We start from the raw sequence: 23,254 nt of genomic DNA on the forward strand, positions 1-23,254 counted from the left end.
ACCACATATAGGGGTGTGAACGAGCTGAGCTACTTGTGAGCTTACTCGAGATCGGTTCGAATAAATTCAACTCGTACTCGAATAGATTATTAAATAAGTTACTCGTGAACACGAAATTAGACTCGATTATTAAACGATGTAAACTCATATAAATTTGGCTCAACTCGATTAAAGCTCGTGAACCCACTTGTATAAGGATCAACTCGTTTATTAAGGCTTGACTTGTGTATATATTTATATATTAATTTGTTAATATATAACTTATTTTTATAATATAGTATATTAACAAACAATATACTATATGTAAGCATAAATTGAGAAACAAATAAAATAGTAAAAGGGAATAATATCAATACTTAATTATTATTCATATAATATAATGACAATCCATATACTTAATCATATTATTTATGTAATACAATAGGATTATTGGACTACGTGATCATATAATAATATAATATTGTGTCATATGACATGTAATCACTTTATTATATGTTATAAGTATTATCATTAGATATTTAATAATCATTACATTATTTATTTTTATTTTTTTGTAAGTTATATAGTTTATTTAACATACAATATAAATATATATTTTTTATATGTTATATAATGTAATATTAATTTTTAAATGAGTTCACCTCTCTTTTTTGTATGTTAAATAAACTATATATATAACTTACAACAAATTGGTTGAGCCGAGCTTAATTTTTAAAACTTGTCATGAGCTCGACCTCGACTTGAGTTCATTTAGCCAATTTGAGCTTAATTTATAAAACTCGTCATGAGCTCGAATTTGGCTCGGGCTCGTGATAAATTTAAATGAGTTGAGTTTGTATATGCACTACTCACTCAAGCTCGGCTCGTTTACAGCCCTAAGTCAACAAACGGTCGATGACATTGTTTTTAATTGGTGGCCACATACGTTTCTCGATGTTCGTCTCAATATTCAATATGGCCGCATCATTCATTTAATAATTTCCTTTTAATTTTTATTTTTTCTAGTACTTCTGGTTCTCTAGTCCTAATTTGTTATTCTTAATTGTATTATTTTTATTTTTTTTTAGTGTTATGTACTTAATATATATATATATATATATTCGACCAGTGGGAAGGTCTTGGTTTCTTTCGTTGTCAAGCTTGGGATTAGGTACTGGAATTATTTGTTAAGGTGGGGTCCAAGGTGGCAAGGTCCATACAGATAATTCCAAATACATATTAAAAAAATATGCTTAAAATATACATATTACTTTTTAAAGACCAAATACAATTTAATTAATTTGTAAAACATTTGTTTTCATACCCATATAGCTAAAGCAAAGTAGCAAACACACACAACCGTCATAGTTGATATATATTTTGTTCTATGTTATACAAGCGTCATAGTAGTATACACACAACCGTTTTTCGAGGTTTTATTCATCGCCTTTAACGATTTATCTTTATACACTAGCTTTGTTGGCCCCTCTTTGATCCATCACCAACCGTTCGGATTCCTCCTTCTACAGCCGCTTCCATCCATAGATCCGCCACTTCTTTTAAGTTTTTAGATTTGGGTTTTCAAACTTAGATCTGTCAGTTTCAAGAAGCTCAACTCACACATGCACGTCACACCATCTTGCTTCTCTACCTCACCACTTCCATCTGCCACCAATCATATATGTCTCCATTTGGCCATCACGTGCCGGTGCGTGGCCCACATGGGCCCACGAGTGAGATCTACTCACAGGCACCGTGTGGGCCATGCTTTAACGCGTGGACAACCCTCCACCGCGCATGCTGCCTCCTGTCGTCTCCTTTGATGTCATTCGCCACTACTACGAGTCTCCTGAGGTGTTCTTTTCTATTTCGTCCATTTTGAGCCGGAGCATGACCACCATGCACCGGAGTGTGGGTTCTTGCTTGTTCCCCGTGCTAGTTTTGCTATGTTGCTTCTGTTTTTTTATGGATATTTTTGTTGTTGAAGTATTGTTCTTAAATTTCAGTCTTTCATTGTCATTGTATGTGTTTGTTGTCTCTGTTCCCTTTCAAGCCTTTGGGTAGGGTTGAAGGGTATCACACAGGGGCGGAGCCAACTTTAAGGATTTGGGGGGGGTCAAATTGAAATAATAATAATAATAATAATAATAATAATAATAATTGGGGGCAAAACTAAAAAAAAAAAAAATTTAGAGGTAAAATTTTAATTTTTAATTTAATTAATTTATTATTTTTTTCAAAAAACCTTGGGGCTTGGGGAGGGGAGGGGGAAGGCCCCCTCAAGCCCCAAGGTGGCTCCGCCCTTGGTATCACGAGGGTCATGCCGGCTCCTTTTTGAATTCCTTTCTTGGAGAGTTCGGATAGGGTTGAAGGGTATCGCGATTGTGAGTACTTTCTAAGCAGAATACTTGGAGAGAAAGAAATAAATAAAAATATAAAAATGACGCCAATCTTGGAGATAAAGCAAAATACTTGTAGACAAAGGAAAATATATTATTCTAAAAATAATCTTCAAATATTTTGTCTAATTTTTTCCATTCTTATATTGATCTTATTCAAAAAATAGTCATTAAATCTTTTGGGAATAATTACACTACTGGTCCCTGGGGTATGCCATAAGTACAAATCATTGCATGTGGTTTAAAAAGTTTATGGGGGGTCCTTGTAGTAAACTATAATTACCAATCGATCATTGAAGTCAAATTCCGTTAAAATTTTTGACAGATTCTGTTAAACGCCACGCCAACGCCACATAAAACCAATAAGATAGTGACACGTGTCCATCTGAATAAAAAAATATAAATTTATTAAAAAAAAACACTTATTTTTTTTTTAAAAAAGAAAAAAGAAAAAAGAAAACAAAAAAGAGAAGGGGTGGCCACCCCAGCCAGCGCGGCCACCCCCATTTTTTGGGGGTGGCTGGGCTACCCCTTTTTTTTTGTTTTTTTGTTTAAAAAAAGAAGTTTATTTATTTATTTTTTAATAAATTTGTTACATATAATATAAGAATGGTCTAGATTATCATACCCGTGGAGACCACCAATGTTTTCCCATGCATGGTATGGTGGTTCCGGAATACATACATGATACATCCTGGCACCCATGAGCGATGGATGGCCATATTAATTAATATCCATGATTGAGAGATGAGGCATGGTGATTCATTAATTCATATGGGTCCCGCGTGATGACATGGCAAGGCTTCTGAATTTGTTCTTATCCTGATGACACAACCTTATGTTTTGGTGATAAAGTTTAGAAGGCTTGAAAATTATTTATTATTTATTTTTTAAAACCAATCATTCTATCTATGGGCTAAAATAGGCATCCGACCAGTGGTACATAAAATTGCACAACGTTAACCTCATATAGTTTTATGAGAACCTTTGACCTTTATGATCATTATATATACCATAAAGTCAATGAGAGCAAAGTTATTTTTCTAGTCCTATATATAATATGATGTTTTTCTTGCAAACAATTATTTAGGTTTGCTACATAAAATTAAACAATTTCTCTCAATACTTTGAAATAAAAGATTTTAGTGAAACCTCTTATGTCATTAGCATATATAGAAATTCATAGAGATAATAAAAAGAAAAAAAAGAAAAGAAAATAAAAAGAAAAAAGAAATATTAAGATTGTTTCAAAATACCTACATGGAGAAGTTTTTTTTGAGAAATTTAGAATGAAAGATTGTGCGTCTTTAGTAGCACATATTGTTAAAATGAATAAATTCAGTAAAGTTCAACGTCTTCAAAATGCATTGGAAAAAGAGCAAATAAATTTTTTTTTATATCCATCTGCAGTAGGCAGCCGAATGTATGCACAAGTTTGCACTAAACTTGATATTACACTGACAGTAGGACTACAACTTAACCTACAGACACATTGGCTATTTTTAGGTGGTTGGTTATTCAAATTCAGATTTTGCTGAATGTGTAGACAAAAGAAAGTCTACTTTAAGGTATACTTTTCTTATTGTTGGATGGGCTATGATGCATCATGGCATAGTGGGAAGCAAAATTTGCAAACACACAACTTACAACCCTTTTATAAATCCTAGAAAAGCCTAAAATTTATAGAAAAATTGAAGAAAAGTTTTCCCTAGGGTGTTCTTTATTGATGAAGCTAATAATAAGAGACAATGGGTTCGCCAAGTCGACCTTATGGTGCTTAAATAGAAGTTAGGGACACAACCTTGAAAAAATTACAAAAATAGGCTTCATTAAAGATTGCAAATTCCCTCTAGCGAAGGTCAAGCGAACATATTATTGGAAATCTCGTTCAAGTGAAGGTCGAACAAAACATCGAGTGAACTCTGAGTTTTTTTTCTTCATTCAAGCCTTGTAACAACTTAAACATTTGTACACAAACAACCACCGCCACTTGCCTCCTACCATAGCAGCTCCAACTTCTCACTGAACAATTTTTCTTCTTGATATCCTTACTGACCTACTGGTAGACTTCATGTTGTTAATGTAGAACAACTTGTGGTTTGATCATTCTAAGAGATTGAAACTAGTCAACTTATACCAAAGGTATCCCTTGGGCTCTTGGCACACAATGAATATGCTAAACATTCAGTGTATGAAATCTCTCAACAACCTTACTAAGCTTTACTTAGCTCTAAGAATATCGTGCTTTCAAAGTGCTTTTTTAGGCTTAGAAAAATCAGCCTTAAAACCTAAAGTTGGTTTAGGTTTTTTGTGGCGGCATCCGAACAATTTAATGAGACGTCCAAACATCCTTAGGGTGACAATCCTTAAGACTGCGAGCTATCCTGTCATTAGCAAACGCCTCATCGAATGAGAGAGCTTTTATTTCTCAAATCCAGGCCCTTCGTATAGGTGCGAACATCTCATCAGGTGAAACCTTCTATTTCTTCAAGTTGTTCGGATATTTGCAAACATGTTAGCAAATGAAATCTTTTGAGTGAGCACTGTCCAGAAATCATCGATCAGACGAGGCTTTCTGTCAAGCTATTTCATCCGAACATCAACGGACAAGCTTGTGAACAGAGTTTCATGTACTTGATTTTTTGGAACCTTTTTCAACTCAAATCTCAAGTACAAAGGGTCCGTTTGGGTTTGCGATTTCAAAAAGTACGATTTAAAATCACGATTTTAAAATGTGCGATTTGAAAAAAGTGATTTTTAAAAACGCAGTTAAGCGTTTGGCAAAATCGCAGTTTATCATTTAAAATCGCAAATTAGTCTTTAAAATTCTGCGTTTTAAAAAAAACACAATCTTACCTACGATTTGAAAAAGTAGATTTTCTGCGTTTTTAAATCGCAATTTTTAAAAATGCAGTTCTCAAACGATTTATGTTCTGCGATTTGATTTAAAATCGCACTTATTGTCTACAAAATCGCAATCCCAAACGCACTCAAAGTATCAAAGCTACTCAACCACAAGTACAAAATTACTTGTTTTGGAGCACCAAATAGCCAATCAAACACTTAACCCTGTGGCCATTTCGGAGTAGTTCGGCTACCCTTAATAAAAAAAAAAAAAAAAAAAAAAAAAAAAAAAAAAAAAAAAAGAGAGTAAACATATATAATGACACTATTAATTTTGCATTCCCGCAGGCTTTCCTGTCTTGGACTTAGTCTTTTACATGTCTGTAGTGCCCTGGTAGATAGCATAACGTTGAATGGAGACAGCTGGAATTTGAAATAGATTGCATGTTTGAATTGTCGGATCAGAGAGAGAAGACGTGACGCGCGTGGCTATTGAATCCGTTCGTTAGAAACCTTGGTTGAAGTCAATTAAGCTGGCGGGTGATATATGGACCCAACAAAGATGGCGGAGGTGATCGAGGCTACGAAAGCGCCATGGAGTTTCCTATATATTTTCCAATACACAAATAAAGAGCGATAATATTCCTTCTTTTTCTGTTTTTTGTGGCTTTCTTTTCAAACTTCAGAGATTGATATATAAATTTAGTCGATCTCATAAAAACAAATCAAAGCAGAAGCCTAGAAACCCTTTACCAAATGATTTCTCCAGAACTATTTTTGTTCTTGAAACCAATTAACTTATTTTCAATGATCATCGAAGTGATATTTTTTGGCTTTTTTTTTTTAAAAAAAGAAAAGAAAAGAAAAGAAAATAATAATAATAAAAATCAAATTTTCTAATCAGAATGGAATGAGATTTCTACCAAATTTCTTAAAATGCCCTTATTTATACAAATAAATACCCCCAAATACCATTTGTTTTTTCCTAAACACAAATTTTTTTTTTAAAAAAACAATTTGTATTCGTGGCCTCAATATATATATGTATAATAATGTAGGAGCGAGCCGTCCCCCATGATGAGAATGCAGGTTGAGAATTACAATTTACATTTGATCTCATGAGAACATCAGAACATGGACTTTTCATCGGTATTTTGCTCTGTCCAATCTCACCGGGCCCCTCTAATTTATTACAAATAAAGATAGAATTTTCCATTTTTGTTTTTAAGGATCACACCGAAATGATCCTGTAGTACTGTAACACTTTCCCTACTTAATTAAAAAAAAAAAACCCTCAAGCCGTCAGTTGGACAACGTATATACCCTGGAAAGTTTGGAAACCCTGACACATTAACGTTTGGTCAGTTTAACCACAGACGCTTATTCTGTGTATATATATATATATATAAGGCAAACTTGCTAAAGTTCCATATATATATATATATATACCACTTGCAAGCCTGCAACGTACTTGTGAGCATTCCTGAATTATTGTGCTAGCTCAGCTGAAGATGAACCCACATAGAAAGACGCATGTGGTGTTCTCAATGAGCTTAATATGGTGGTGGTTGACGGTGGTTGTTGCAGACCCACAGATCAATCTGCTACAGGCCGGTTGCAGCACATACAACGTGTCCGACGAGTCGGCCTTCTTTACTAATCTAAACGCGACGTTCACGAACCTCATAGCACAGCTGAACAACAACAGCAACAGCGACAGCAAATTCGCAAGCAAGTGAGGGGTTCGGCCTATGCGATGGTGCAGTGTAGGAACTACCTCTCTATCGCTGACTGCCTTGCTTGTTTCACTGCCGCTACGTCTCAAATAATCCGCAACTGCTCTGCTGCCAACGGTGCCCGCATCATCTACGATGGCTGCTTCCTCAGGTATATACAACTGTCCTCTACGCTTTCTTTCTTATTCATATACTATAACTAGCTCAAATCCAAATTTATATTTTAACCCGACCATCATGCATGTTATCTTTTTTATATATTTTAACCCGACCATCATGCAGGTTATCCTCTTCTTATGCTCAAACTGCCTCTCTAGAGGTTCTATTTCTGCCTTTTTAATGTCTTATCCTTCACTTTTGGAGATTTATCTCTATACACCAGCTTTGCCGGCCCCTCTTCCATTGCCAACCATTTGGATTCCGCCTTCTACAGCCGCTTCCGTTCGCGAATCCACTACTTCTTTGAAGTTTTTAGATTTGGGTCTTTCAAACTCAAATTTGTCAATTTCAGGAAGCTCTACTCTCACACATGTCACTCCACCTTGCTTCTCTGCCTCACCGCTTCCATCCGCCATCAGCCCGTCTCCATCTGACCATCACGTGCCACGCGCCGGCGAGTGAGATTTACTCGCGAGCACGTGTGGGCCACGCTCCAACGCATGGACAACCCTCTACCGCGAATGCTACCTCCTGTCGCCTCCTTTGCTATCTTCTGCCCCGAATCTCCTAAGGTGATCTTCTCTATTCCGTTCATTTTGAACCGGAGCATGACCACCATGCGCCGGAGTGTGGGATCAAAGACAGCGGCCTCTTGCTTGTTCTCGGTGCTGGTTTTGCTATGTCGCTTCTTTTTTTTTTTTTTTTTTGGGGGGGGGGGGGTTGGTTTGTTGTAGTATTGTTGTTCTTAAATTTCTATCTTGCCCTTTTATTGTATGTGTTTGTTGTCTCTGCTCCCTTTCAGCCGTTTGCATAGGGTTGAAGGGTATTACGAGGGTTATGCCCCTCTCTGAATTCTTTTCTTGGGGAGTTTGAATGGGATTAAAGGGTCTTGCGAGGGTCATGCCCCTATCCACATCCTACTTAATTAACTGCCTTAATTGGTGGCCACATACGTTTCTTGGCGTTCGTCTCAAAATTCAATAGGGCCATAGCATTCATTTAATCATTTCCTTTTAATTTTTATTTTTTCTAGTACTTCTGATTGTCCGGTCCTAATTTATTATTTTTAATTGTAATTTTTTTTTAGTGTTATGTACTTAATATATATATATATATATATATATACGACCAGTGGGAAGGTCTTGGTTTCTTTCGTTGTTAAGCTTGGGATTAGGTACTGGAATTATTTGTTAAGGTGGGGTTCAAGGTGGCAAGGTCCATACAGAGAATTCCACCGCTGTTGTCGGCGTTGACTCAAAAGAAAGCAACCTTGTAGACCAGAGGATCCCTACAACTTATGATGGACACAACTCTTTTATAAACTCGATTAGTAGAAGTCATAGAATTCGTCTTTAAAACGGTGAAACTTGTTATTAGTATACGCTTCTTACATATTGTTTTAATAGTATTAATAAAAAAAAATATATATTTTTCACATGCTTAAAAAATACATATTACTTTTAAAGACCAAATACAATTTAATTAATTTGTAAAAAATTTATGTTCATGCACGTCCATATATATATATAGCTAAAGCAAACACACAACCGTCATAGTTGATATATATTAATGTACTTTCAGTTCAACCATACTATTAGATGTTAAATATTTTGTTCTATTTTATACATAATAAGTGATAAATATAACTTAGGCCTCTTGCACGGTAGTTAAATCATTTAATTTTAAGATTTTGTGTTGGTGGGTGACGTCAGGCAGAACTAAGATCGTTTTGACATCTAGCATATGATAACAGTAAAAAATGATAATTGATCGAAGATTAAAAAGAAAATTTAGGAAGAGAGAAAATAAAAAATCTGAAAAAGAAAGATTTTAATTGCCCCAAATAAATAAAGAGAAAAATAACTCTAAAATAGCTAGTCCTTAAATCTTATGTTTGATTATCTCATGCAATATAGTAGTTACTAAAAACCACTAGTTGCTTTAACGGAAGTTTCTTGTTGGATACATAAAATTTGTTCAGGTACGAGAGCAGCGGCTTCTATGAGCAGACCACTTTGCCTGGTAATGCAGGGATTTGTGGAAATACGACTACATCGCAGTCTCCTGCTTTTAGTGCTGCCGTGAAAGAAGTGTTAGCAGATCTCCAAGTTGCAACGCCTAGGATTAAAGGTTTCTTTGCTGCGAGCAAGAAGCAAGTGGTTGGTGGTGTTGGTAATGCGACAGTGTACGCTGTGGCACAGTGTGTCGAAACAGTTACTGAAAAAGGTTGTCAGGATTGCTTGACAGTAGCAGTTGGAAATGCAGATTTATGTCTTCCTGGTGGGGTTGCTCGGGCAGTAGATGCCGGGTGTTTCCTGAGGTACTCAGACACGCCCTTCTTTGCTGATAACCAAACTACTAATATCACTCCCTTCTTAGGGAATGGTGAGTTTAACAGTTTTCCTTCATGCATGCTTTGTATAGTTAGCATCAAATTATCTTTTCATACTGTTCGACCATATAATTACAGGAGGTTCAAGCAAGAAGAAAGCCATTATTGGAGGAGTAGTTGGGGGTGGCGTAGGTGCTATTCTCATTATAATAGCTTTGTTTGTCTGGTTTACAATGCTAAGAAGGCGCAACCCAGTTATTAGAGGTAATTATGTGAACGCCAAATGTTTCTGACAAAATACCTTCAACAATTGCTTTGTTCTTTTAAGTTTTCTGCATACATTAGATGACCATAACTTGTTTTTACTCCATAGCAGGTGACATATTAGGGGCAACTGAGCTGCGAGGCCCAGTGAATTACAAGTATAAAGATTTGAAATCTGCAACCAAAAACTTCAGCGAAGAAAACAAACTCGGAGAAGGAGGTTTTGGTGATGTATACAAGGTAAAACTGATCGAAGAAACCAGAGTAAAAGGCAAACATTTCTCTAGTTGTTATCAGATTGATCTTCATCTATATTTACCAATATTAATGCATTTACAATCCTCTGGTTTTATGGTTGACTAATTTTCCATCTCTCTTTAATTGTCCTGCCAATATTATTGATCACTAGGGTACTCTGAAAAATGGGAAGATAGTTGCTGTCAAGAAGCTGGCTATAGGCCAATCGTCAAGGGCAAAGGCAGATTTCGAGAGTGAAGTGAAGCTTATAAGTAATGTTCATCATCGGAACATGATCCGTCTTCTTGGGTGTTGCACCAAAGGGCCAGAACTACTTCTTGTCTACGAATACATGGCAAACAGCAGCCTCGACAAATTCTTGTTTGGTAACTTATTATATATAAAGCTCAACTCCTCCATGTTTTGACATATATAAATGCAATATTTGATTGATCTCTTTCTTAATTTGTTCTTCAATATTCAATCCTTTGGGGGCGACCAAAAGGCTTTGATTTTCTAGCTAGATTGCTAATTTGTGTGACATTCTAATGGGATTGATCATATTAATTACAGGTGAAAGACGAGGGTCTCTGAACTGGAAACAAAGATATGATATAATCTTGGGCACAGCTAAGGGCCTTGCTTATCTACACGAGGAATTCCATGTATGTATCATACATAGAGATATAAAAACCGCCAACATTCTTCTGGATGATGATTTCCAACCCAAGATTGCAGATTTTGGGTTAGCAAGGCTTCTACCCGAAGATCAAAGCCATCTCAGCACCAGATTCGCAGGAACATTGTAAGCCAAGCTAGTTAGAATTGTTATCGGTCTTAAATCACCATGTAATTCCCATAAAAGTTTAAACTGATAGGAAGAGGTAAATTTAATAATTTAATCAATACTTTAACACTCTCCCTCACGTATGAGCTCAAATTTCTTTTTAATAGGTGAGGTCCAACACGTGAAATATTTAGTTGAAATGAAAGGTAAATGATGAAGTTATGGTTCAAACTCAAAACCTTTGGTTCTGATACCATGTTAGATCACCACTTGTCCCAAAACCTTAAAATGATATTGTTAGAGAATATATATTTCCATAGTTTGGTTTATCGATATTAGATCACTCTAACCCTTTAGAGTTTTATCCTGTGGACGTAGGTTATACACCGAACTACGTAAAATCTCTTGTTTTGATTTTGTTTTATTTCCTCTATTGTCTTCATTTTTCTATTTGTTTATCTTTTCTTTCAATAAGAACCACCTACCCCACTTTCTATTTCTTTTTTCTTTTTTTTTTTTTCTGTTTTTTTTTTTTTTTTTTTTTTTTTTTTTTTTTTTTTTTTTTGTTTCTTACCATCATTAAATGATAGCTAATTTTATCTAATTAATCCATTAGAGGGTATACGGCACCTGAATATGCGATCCATGGTCAGCTATCAGAGAAGGTAGATATCTACAGTTTTGGTGTTGTTGTTCTTGAGATAATATGTGGCCGAAAAAGCAGCGAGGTGAAAGCCGATCCTAACAGCGATTACCTCCTTGAACGGGTGGGTAATTTCCCATATCTAATAAATTATAGGAAAAAATGAAAAATTAGTCAAAGTGGTTTACTTGAAATCAGCTCCATATGTTATCAAAATGCATTTGAAGGTCCATGAAGTATGCCAAAAGAATAATTTATTCCCTAAAGTCAAATTTTGTCTACTGAATTAACAGATTCCGATAGTGCGACGTGTCGCACTATCGGAATCTGTTAATCAGTATTGGACGAAATTTGACTATAAGAAATAAATTATTATGACCTTGGAGTTTATTTTAATACCACATGAAACTAATTGAAAATCAGGTAAAACACATCGATTTTCCCTTAATTCTAATTAGAAATGGAAATATATATCTAGTGCATGATGATCATAAATTAATTGTCTTTTATGGTGATCGAAATAATAGGCATGGAAACTGTACGAGAATGACATGCATCAGGAGTTGGTAGACGAAACGTTGGACCCAAAGGAGTATACGGTAGAAGAAGTGAAAAGAATTATAGAGATTGCTCTGTCGTGCATGCAGTCACCGGCTGGTCTGAGGCCGTCAATGTCTGAAGTTGCCGTTTTGCTCAAAAGCAAAGGTTCGGTGGAACGTCAGCCGCCAAGCAAGCCAGCCTACGTTGATTCTGAGAAAAGGGTCCGGGGAGACACTTCCACTTCAACTGCATCATCCACATCTAATGCCACTGTCTCTACCTCTCTGGTCTCGGCTCGCTAACGTTAAACATATATATCTGATTTTGATTATATATATATAGTTTCCTTTACTTGGGTTTTACATTGGAATGAAATTCATTCCCTAATACGTCTGTAAGATCTGTAAGAATAACTCTGAATGATAAGGTTGAGACATTGTTAGGGTATACAAGTAGTTCAAGAATCCAAGCTATAGTTGAAGGCTATCACAGTTGAAGACTGCGAATTAACTATAGTTAAAGATTATCACCTGGTCACAGTTGAAAACTGTGACCTAGCTACAGTTAAGGTCTATCGCTTAGTCACAGTTGAAGACTATTACCTATTTGTAGTTAAAGTCTATTTTTATTGTCTTATTCTCCTGTTAATAAGAGCCTGTTATATTGTAAACATCACTCAAAGAAATAAGAGCAAAATGTAGTCATTTGATTGTTATCCTTTGGACGTAGGTCATAAGACTAAACCACGTAATTCTTTGTGTCTCTTTTTATAGTCCGCTTTATATTCTGCATTATATTATCTTTTAAACATTAAATATGCTTTCAAAACTTATATTGCAAAAATAGAGAGAGATAGAGAATCAAGATGAAAAGATATGATAGAGAGACTAAGTATTATGATAAGTGCACTAAAATGAGCAAATGATAGGTCCAATTGCGAAATCCCTTGAAGAGGAAGGCATTGTTGCTCAATATACATACAATGAATGGCACACCACAACAAAATAGTGTAGCAGAAAGAAAGAATTGCACACTTATTGATATGATTAGGATTACCTTTAGTAGATTGAAGACCGCTTTTTATATTAAATAGGGTTCCTCTAAGGTTGTCTCCAAGACACCATTTGGATTTTTGAGAGATTGTTTCAAAATACCTACATTGGAAAAGTTTTTGAGAGATTGAGAATGGAGGATTGTGTGCCTAGCACCTATTGTTAAAGGGGCTAAATTCAGTAAAAATCAATGTCCCTAAAATGCATTCAAACAAAAGCAAATAAAAAGTATGCCATATCCATATGCGGTAAGCAATCTAATGTATGTACAAGTATGCACTAAACCTAACATTAGACTAATTGTAGGATCACAATTTAACCTACATACACACCGGCTATTTTGAGGTAATGGGTTATTCAGATGTTGAATGTGTAGACAAAAAAAAGTTTACTTTAGGGTATACTTTTCTTATTATTGGAGGGGCTATAATGCATCATGATGTAGTGGGAAGCAAAATTTGCAAATATACAACTCACAACCCTTCTAAAAATCCTAAAAAAGCCTAAAAATTATAGGAAAACTAAAGAAAAGTTCTCCCTAAAGTATTATTTATTGATAAAGTTAATAATAAGAGACAAATGGTTGGCCAAGTTGGCCTTATGGTGCTTAAATAGAATTTAGTGACACCGCCCTGGAAAAAAAATTATGAAAATATACTTTATTAAAAGATCGCAAGCAAAGGTCGATCTCAGGTTGTGTTTTTTTTTTTTTTTTTTTTGTTGCCTTGTATAAACTTAGACATTTGTACACAAACAAACACCGCCACTTGCCCCATACCACGGTAGCTCCAAGCTCCAGCTCCTCACTAGACAATCTTCATTCTTGATCTCCTTACTTACACTTCATGTTGTTTTTAATTAATATAGAACAACTTGTGGTTTGATCATTCTAAAAGGTTGAAAATAATCAGCTTATGCCAAAGGTATCTCTTGGCACACAATGAATATGCCAAACTTTCAGCGTATGAAATTACTCAATAACAACCTAGCTCAACTTTACATAGCTCTAAGAACAGGTTAATGAGGCGTCCAAACATCCTTAGGGTTACAAGCCATACTACTTCGAGCTATTTAGTCACCAGCGAAACGCCTTAGCAAATGAGAGCTTTTGTTTCTCAAATCCCTTCGGACAAGCGCGAATGTCTCATTAGACGAAATCTTTTGTTTTTTTGTTGTGACAAGTGAAAGCAGGCTAGCAAATGAAACCTTCTGATTGAGTGTCGTCGAGATATCAACAGGCGAACTAGCAGGCGAGGCTTTCTATCAAGCCATTCGCCCGAACATCAACGGACGAGCATGCAAACAAAGTTTCATGTACTTGATTTTTTTTAAACCATTTTCAACTCAAAATGCCATGCACAAAGCTACCCAACCACAGGTACAAAATGACTAGTTTTGGAGCATCGAATAGGCAATCAAAAACCTAACAACCCCGTGGCCATTTCGGGGTGGTCCCTCAATATTTTTTTTGGGATGGGGAAGGGGGCATTTAAAAATAGTTCGACCACCCGCCATTTGGCCAAATGGGGCAACTTAGACCGCTTTTTTCTTGAAATTTTGATTTTATATATTTATAAATTTTTATTATGGGTAACACATCATAATCTAATTGATACTGACGTGGCATCTAACACGAGTACACAAACCTATTTATTATTTTTGCATACACATTAATGAGCTGTACCGGAATATTTTTAAAACTAATGAATCTTTTTGCAAATCGATATAACTACGAGGCGTGATTTTGCATTTTCTTTTTCTTTTTCTTTTTTTTTCCTAAAATGAGTTGGTCTTAACTGCCAGAAAAGAAGAATAAAAAATGTCTAATCTGTTCAAGTTACGTTGGAATTCCAAGTTCACTGGAGTGATAAACCGTTGATGACCTTTCATTTCCTAAAACGGTATTGAAAATAATAAAAATGAGGATGTATTTTAATAGATTGGTTTAGTAGAATGGTGAAACTAACATGCAATTTAACAAAATTCTATTTTACTTTATCAGCAAAACCTCATAAACATATCAAGGTAAATATGAATTTTGAGCAACTGTTTTAAAACTCATTAAAATGAATCGACGTTTAATAATTTTTTTTTTTAAAATAATAATAAAAAAAAAACCCTTCATGCTTTCTTGGAGAAAGAGTTCCTAGGATCCTAACTGTTAAGTAACACCTAACAACCTTGATTAAGAAACCCAAGGAGAGAACCTATTCCTTTCATTGCCTGGACCGTAAAATTCGAGCATAATTTTCTTTCCCTGGAATTTGCAATGCCTGTTTACCATCCTTGACCTTTGAAGAATGATATAAGGTCCACCATTTTCACCATCCTTGACCTTTCAAGAATCGTACTTCAGGTCTGCACAAGTTTACTATGTGACCAAAGAAATCAAAAGGCTGAAATGAACCTTTGAATCTTTGCCTGTGCTCGCTCCTTCTCTTCTGGTCCATCCAAATCACCAATATTGTCATGATATTCCTGTGATCCACGAAAGCATGCAAAAGTTGTGAAATTAGAGTACTACTCATGATCAGGTGACTGTTAAGACACAGAGCACCCAAGGGCCATTATCTGGCAACAATCCTTGTATATAATTTCAAGAGCTTTACATCTTGTCATCTTCCAAGGTTTCAACCACTACCCAAAAGGAAGAATTCTAGGAAACACTTCTATATACCAAATTGCCAGTACCATGGCAAGGATGGGGGATTTTTTTTTTGATAAGTAATTGCAATTTATAAAAATAAGCGCAAATGGACGCAACCATTATACACGGAAAGTACACAAGAGAACCCCTAAAAAGGACGAACGAAGAATATGCAAGGATGGGGGATATGAATGACACTACAAAGAAGTTATCACAAATCTTACAAAATTTCAAACAGACGATGTAGAAAAAATCAGAACAAATTGTGTGAAACGTTATCGCAAATTTTACAAACATGACTTTTATTAAAACATATCCAAGCATGCCAAACACAACAGATTAAATATATGAAAAATATTACTTAATCAAGAAGAGAAACTTCACCAACAAAGTTGAGGAGTGAAAGGAGCCTGAAAGCATATACCTGCAGTATATCCCTGACGTCCTTCTTAGTAAGCTTTTGCTGCTTGAGCAGTAGTTCAATTCTCGCTCTCATTTGAGGGTGCCTGCACAGAAAATAACTCAAGTTATGGAATCAAGACCCGAACTAGAGAGGCTACAACAAATCTCTTCGTAAATATATCTAAAACTCAAATGCAAAAGCTTACTCAGTGCACCAAAGATGACCCAGAATTACGGAAATCAACTGCATGATCATACGTACAAAGGTTAAACACAGAAAGACAAAGGGAGAACTTGAAAGCAATAAGCCGTAAGAAATCAACTCTCCTAGATCAAAGAAAACAAAATCTACTTAATAGCATTTCATGAGGTATACAGTCTCTTTGGAGTCATAAATATTGCTTTGAAATGAAATTATATTTTCATTAAGAGACTGATTTATCATTCTTTAACATTAAAAATGGATATAAAGAAGATTTTTTAAAAAAAAAAAAAAGAAAAAGAAAATTAATAATAATAAAAAAACCTAGAGATGACATTTCTCTAACAAAAGCATGAATAATTCCTCTCCAAGTCGAATTTCTTAACCTTTTACTAGTCTTACTATCCCATATTATTCGCCAACATAAATGCAATTATTGTCACCAAACAAATTCTCAATATTTTCATTTCAATAAAATGAACTTTTCTCAGATATTTGACTTAATTAGTAGCAATATTATTATTCGAAACATGTGTATTCTTTGTTTTCATCTCAGAAATTTAAAGGTAGTGCTTGATGTGTACCAAACCAAAACAAAAGTAGTCACAGAACAAACCAGAAAAATTGAGTTATATTAGCAATTGAATAAGGTATAAACGGTAATTTTGATCACTATGTGTGCCTTGATTTTACCGGAATCTGTCCACGAAGTTAATTTTGATGGTTAAAAATGGACAAGTCATCACAACAAAAATCTAACCTGAAGGGTGTAAAGTCCAGATTCTAGCCTCCGGTTGTACTTCTCCTCTTCATCCATCTAAACAAGGTAAGAAAATTGAATCTTAGTCGAAGTTGAAAGTGAATATGGTACACAGAAATGAGAAACAAAAAACAGAGTAAATAACCTCCAAATCATCAAGTTCAAGATGGTTCAGCCGTTCAGTCTCTGTTTTGACTCTATCAGAATATCTGAAAAAATTCCAACATTTTTGAATTTAGAATATAAGCCATTAATTGAGGTTCATTCCCATATTATAACTCTTCATTCTTTTTCATTTTTTCTTTTTTTCCTTTAAGGGTAAATACAATTTTACAATCCTATACTCAGTGGTAAGTTTCAATTAGCTCAACGAACTTCTAATTTTAAGTAATTTAATCCTTTAAACTTTCTCATAATAGCAAAAGGATTTAGGTCCAATCAAAGATTACCCATAATAAGATTGATGGAATTTGAAGACATGGCTATTAAAGAGGCCCTTCTAACTTATAACAGGTTATGTGACCATAGAGTTATGCCATTCCGAAGATAAAATGGGTCACCAACAGTGGAAACCACCAACAGTCGGAACTAAAGGGTGTTTGCTGGCGGTGGCCATGAAGGCTGGTGCGGATGCTGATGCTGTCACCAATCATTTTAATGGCCCTTATTGAGAGCTTAATCATCAAATTCCATCAAATTTCACTATCTGATTTCTTTGATTGGGCTTGATTGCAACAATTGGAAAATTTTAAGTACTTGATTGCTTAAATTAGAAGTGTAAACACTTAATTGAAACTTACCCTAATCTACAAGGTAATAAAACTTATTTGGCCTTCTTTTCTTGAATCTTGACTTTTAAGATAATGGAGGACTCTCAAGAGTCTATTCCTGATCATTCAATACTTGAAGAAATAAACAAACAAATGGAAGCCCACCTCATATAGAGTTCCATAAGCCGGTCTATTTTTTCACACTCATTTTCCACAAACTTACTTAACAATCTTTCCCTTCTAGAACCCCTCAAAATTCCACCTGGAATGAAAATATTGAGCAAGGTCAGATAACATCTTATCTTCATAAAAAAATAGATTATTGGCTTGATGAGAGATGCACATGAATGGTAGGATCCTACATGCGCATATATTTCAGTACTGTGAGCTTATGCAGATCCAATCTACCTAGAAGAGAAAAGGCTTATGCAGATCCAAGAAGCATGTATTGAAAAAGGGGGTGTAAGCTATGCAAACAAATATATACAAGAGAAACTCTGATTAATTAAGATCTCAACACTACAAATTAAGGTCATCCAGAAAACCCATAGGAGAACAAATAGAATCAAAATTACGATATATTGAAAGCCAAAAAACCAACAATCCTTAAAACACCAACTTGATTTTATGTAGAGAAAGTTCAACAACCTCAACCGTCCTACTATTCCTTAACTTCCAAAAGTAGTAACATATAAGCAATGAAATATATTTTCCATTGTCATCAATTAATAAAATTCGCCCAAACAAATTAGGCAGAATCACAGAGGTATGCTTCAGAAAGCTTAACAAGAAACTCCTTGGTACCAACCTGATACTCAGATCACAAAGGTAAGAGTTTTTCTAACTCTCTAATTGAACACAAGATAGATATAAAAAAGGAGAGAACTAGACTCTTTAACAAGTTGAATGGCCCCATATCATATTAAAGGTAATCAGAGCATATTAATTCTAAAATAAAAAATAAAAAAATAAAACAATTTTAGTCATGGGACAGAGAGATTGTCGGCGTGGTGGAAATTAGTTTATCTCCAGACTAAGGTGGGTGGGACGTAGTCATCTGGTATATTTACATTTAAATGTCGAAGTCATCAAGGACATGAATGTTAGAGTGTTAGCAACTGATTTTGTCTTCAAACTAACTTAACCACTAAGAAAGGTCCACAAGAAGTCAAATGCAAGGACACAAGATAATATTTGAGATTATTAAAATCCTACATTTTTCCTCAATAATGGACCCAGCAAAGTAATGTAAGGTCATTTAAAATAAAGATCAATGAGATATATAAGCTGTGTGACTCATATAACAGCCAAGTGTGTGATAAGTGAATAAGATTTCCTTTTCTTTGCAGCGCTATACAATTCACACAGCCAGACAGGATCAAACCCGTGACTTGCCCTCCACCGCTTCTTTTGGGGGAGAAGACGGCCATTTGATCCAAAGACCATTGGGTATTTAACTTCCTGCTTACCAAATAATGATGCAATGAGTGATATAACACGCTCTTCTAACTCCTCTTGGTAGCGCTCTTTCTTGTTCTTCTTACTCATAGGAATCTAGAAAATAGAAGACACAAAATGTTAGTGCTGTGAACTTTTACTGAAAACGTGATTACAAATTGCAACACCCCAGCATTTTCACCTCCTTGAAAATACCATGAGGTGCTACTACTATGCCTTAATATTGAATTTGCAGCAGAAAATGTTCTAAATATAATTCTTCTTTAATAAAATAACTAAACTATAAACTGTAAAGATACTAACCGGAGCACTAACTGAAACATAATTTCATTTATTCACATAAAGTCACATATTTACATGAATTGTTTAACTTACAACCTTAATTAAATGTCATAATCTAATTTTTATATAACAAAGCCAAAATATCAAAATCCTAATACCCTCGAAGCTTTCGTTTATCTATCACTCCGGTTGCTTGTCCTCTACCTCAATGTGCTCAAACACTATAAATTTTACAGGTGAAAATATGAGTCAACGGCTCAACAAGTAAGCATTACCCTTTTTTTTGATAAGTAACAAGTAAGCATTACCCTTAACATATTATATCCTAAATTATAACAAGAAGCATTATAATCATAATACTTAGCATAAAGTATCATTCTAAGTTCTTTACTGAAGAGACATCCTTACTTGCCCTGACTATGTTGATGTCTAGGGTAGCATATGACCACGACTACGCTGATGCCAAGGAAATGGAAACACATCCTTGCCTAATCCTGTGATTATGCTGACATCACGGGTCTCGTGACTATGCTGACATCACACGTGGCACAACCACAACTTTGTTGATGTCGTGGAGGGCGCACGAGCCTGACTATGTTGACGTTAGTGGGGATACCAACCACAACTATGTCATTGCCATGGTGGCGCACCCAAGGAATGGAATCGTTTTCTGTCTAGTATCTTTCTTTCTTGAATACTATTTACTTAAATCATAATATAGCTTAAAACCGTTGTACTTATAAAAAAATAAATTTAGAAGGAATGTTTAGTTACTTCTGAAAACAAATCTAATATGATAAGGACATGTGCTTACATGCAATAACATATAAAAATACATTTAATATGATAAGAATATTCACTTACACAAATCATGCAATAGAACTTTTAATTGTTCATGAATAAGCTTACTTACATGTTTCGCTTAACTCCGTATTACGTATTCGACTCTCTAGGCTTTCTACAAACTTTCCTCTTCCTAAGAATTTCTTTAAGCTTCTCACTCTTTCTCTCACTACCAATACTTCCAAAAACCTCTCTCTAGGTACTAGAAGACAAAGGGAATGAGAAGTTTGAAATTTTACATTCTGACGGTCTGTATTTATAGAAATCCTACAAGCTCGTGAATTATTACTTAGCCATTAAGAAACTTTGACATGTGACTGAATGAGGTGGCATAGCAGTTGAAAAACGTTTGAGACAAGGCATAGGGCTGACAAGAGGCTGATACATGGCAGCACAAAATGGCAAGCAACTGACACATGGCATTAGGGCTAACAAGGGAATACCTCGTGGCAGCATGAGGTGGCAAGCAGCTAACACGTGGCATATGGGTTGACAAGGGTCTGACATGTAGAAGCACGAGGTTGCAAGCAGTTGACACATGGCATAGCATAGGAGCTGACACGTGACAAGGTGCTTTACACGTGGCATGGCATAGGCGCTTACACGTGACAAGGTACAGACATGTGGCATGGTTTTGTGCATGTGGCACTAAATCGGACATAACTTTTGCTACGAGTATCAGAATTGTGCATATGACCCAAATCCGGAAACCTCTCTTCCACATGCACGTAGTGTTCAATCTAGCTACACTTGGCGCGAGTCATTTTCAGACCCAAAATCCACCATTTTCTTCTCCTGGAATTCCTTAAGTCCACTTGCTATCACATTTTGTCAGAACAGCCCTAGTTCTATATGATTTTTTTTTATGAATAATAATAAGTTTTATTGAAAAAAGAGGAAAATCCTCGTATATGAAGAGTATACAAGAAAACAAGAGCACCAAAGAACTAGCTGCTATACAATGAGCACCAAGAACTAGGTGTTGAACCCTAGTTCTATATGATATCAATACTTAATTCACTATCTTATTCTATTATCTCCAATTTTCTATTTTCCAGATTGCAGATCCACAAAATTATGGAAAAAAAAAAAAAAAAAAGTTCCCTGACAAATTCCAACATTTCTGCATGTCTCGCTCCAAGCACACACACAGAGAGTACAGTAGTGGATGAGATTTGCAGCGCACGTGCAAAATAAAGCCTTATCCTGATTTTTCGACAAGAAAGTATAGAACCTTGAATTATGTTCAGCTCAATTGGAATACCCTACTCTCAAGTCTAGCTATGTAAGATAATTGCATGACTGGACGACTGTTTTTGGCAGTCTCAATGAACGTTTATTCATTCGTGCATTTTCTACTCTATTAAACTTAACATTGTAACTTTAGGAGACATTTTTTTCTTGTACAACCCTGAAAAAGCACCTGATTTGTTTCTCTTTTATTTCTTAATCAAATTTCTTTTACTTATTAAAAACACAACGTGCACAACCAAATGATAACACCAAACATACTATATTGCAAAGAAACCAAATACAGCACACATACTTAATATAGGATTAGTACTAGTAAGAAGGCATTTTGTTTACCTTACCCATGAAAGCAGCAAACGCAGTCTTCAAGCCCAGAACATCCACAAAACGCTCGCAGGCAGGCGGATACTTGGTCATCGCGAAATCAAGCGCCCTTATGGCCGACCCATAAGCCGACTTCTTTTGCTTCATAATAATAATCATCAACTCCACACCCTCGGCCTTCAAAAACCTCTCCTTGTTCTCCAGCGGCATCAGCAGACAACACAAGCAATCGAACAAATTCTCCAGCATCTCCTCCTCGTCCGAGCTCTTGGGGTCCTTGGACTTGTACATTGCCACCGCCTGGAGCACCACGTCCACCCCATTCATCTGCCCCACTCGCCTCTGGTTGGCCGTGCTGCTCTGCATCAGGATCGCCAGTATCTCCGACGCGTACTGCTTGTTGGAATCGAACTCCCTCAGCTTGATCCTCCCCAGCAGCCACTTGAGCAGCTTCGTCCTCTCGCACACCAGCTCCGCCACCGCCGGCTTCACCTCGATCAGGTTCTCTACGGTGGAGAGCGTGCTGTACACGGCGGCTGCCTCGTCGGCGTCGGCCGCGGCGTCCGTGTCGGACAGCCGGTGGAGATTCTGGACGAGGAGCTCGAGCACGTTGTTCTCGACCAGCGCGTCGACGAGGACCCGCGCGTGCTCGTGGCTGTCCTCGTCGTCGTCGTCGTTGTCCGGGTCGGTCAGGTCCTGGAGGAGCTGCACGACGTCGATGGCGATGTCGGTGTTCTCGTGGGCGAGGAGGTTGAGAATGGAGGGGATGGCGTTGAGGTTCACGAGGTCCGGGTAGAGCTCGGGGCCGCCGGCGAGGATCTTGAGGCGCTGGAGGTCGTCGTGGAGTTCGAGCTCGGAGTCGGCAAAGCGGTCGGGCTGGTTGGGGTACTTGAGGCGGGCCTCGATGTTGTCCTTGAGGCGGCGCTCGAAGGAGAGCACGAGTTTCTTCAGGGTCCTTTGGTCGAGCACCTCCACTGCGGTCTGGGATTTCTCCAGGGCCTCCAGAAGAGAGAGGTCCACGTTGCCGCGGACGCCGTTGGAGGAACCCGGAGGAGGACGAGATACGACGTCGTTGTCGTCATCTCGTTGTTTGCGTTTCGACATTTTTGCCTTCTCTTTTCTTCTTCGCCTCCTCGATGAATTCCGAAGCTTCTCTAGACCCTGCTCAGTTGAAACCCTTCCCCTCCGTTCTTTCTTTTCTGTTCTTTTATTTTTCTTTTATTTTAAAAAGATAAATAAATAAAATATTTGACTAGGGCCCTATGCCACTATGTGTTAAGTCGTAAAATAAAAATAAAAAATAATTTCACAAAAAAGTATTGAATTATACCTTATTTTAAGAT

The 23,254-nt window shown here is 36.4% G+C and overlaps 1 protein-coding gene and 1 pseudogene across 1 annotated transcript; one reads left to right on the forward strand and one right to left on the reverse strand.

Annotated features, from left to right (window-relative positions):
• The first annotated feature begins 6,659 nt into the window (after positions 1-6,659).
• LOC133859142 (cold-responsive protein kinase 1-like) lies at positions 6,660-12,635 on the forward strand (annotated as a pseudogene).
• Positions 12,636-14,986: 2,351 nt separating this feature from the next.
• Positions 14,987-23,100, reverse strand: LOC133859145 (uncharacterized). Its single transcript, XM_062294464.1, has 8 exons — positions 21,924-23,100; positions 19,223-19,307; positions 17,919-18,015; positions 17,129-17,192; positions 16,984-17,040; positions 16,228-16,265; positions 16,044-16,125; positions 14,987-15,450 (listed from the first exon to the last, which is right to left on the reverse strand). The coding sequence occupies exons 1-8, from the start codon at positions 23,013-23,015 to the stop codon at positions 15,361-15,363; spliced, it is 1,605 nt and encodes a 534-aa protein (XP_062150448.1). The 5' UTR covers positions 23,016-23,100; the 3' UTR covers positions 14,987-15,360.
• Positions 23,101-23,254: the final 154 nt, after the last annotated feature.

The sequence above is a fragment of the Alnus glutinosa genome, chromosome 2 (genome assembly GCF_958979055.1).
Source record: "Alnus glutinosa chromosome 2, dhAlnGlut1.1, whole genome shotgun sequence".
NCBI lineage: Eukaryota > Viridiplantae > Streptophyta > Magnoliopsida > Fagales > Betulaceae > Alnus > Alnus glutinosa.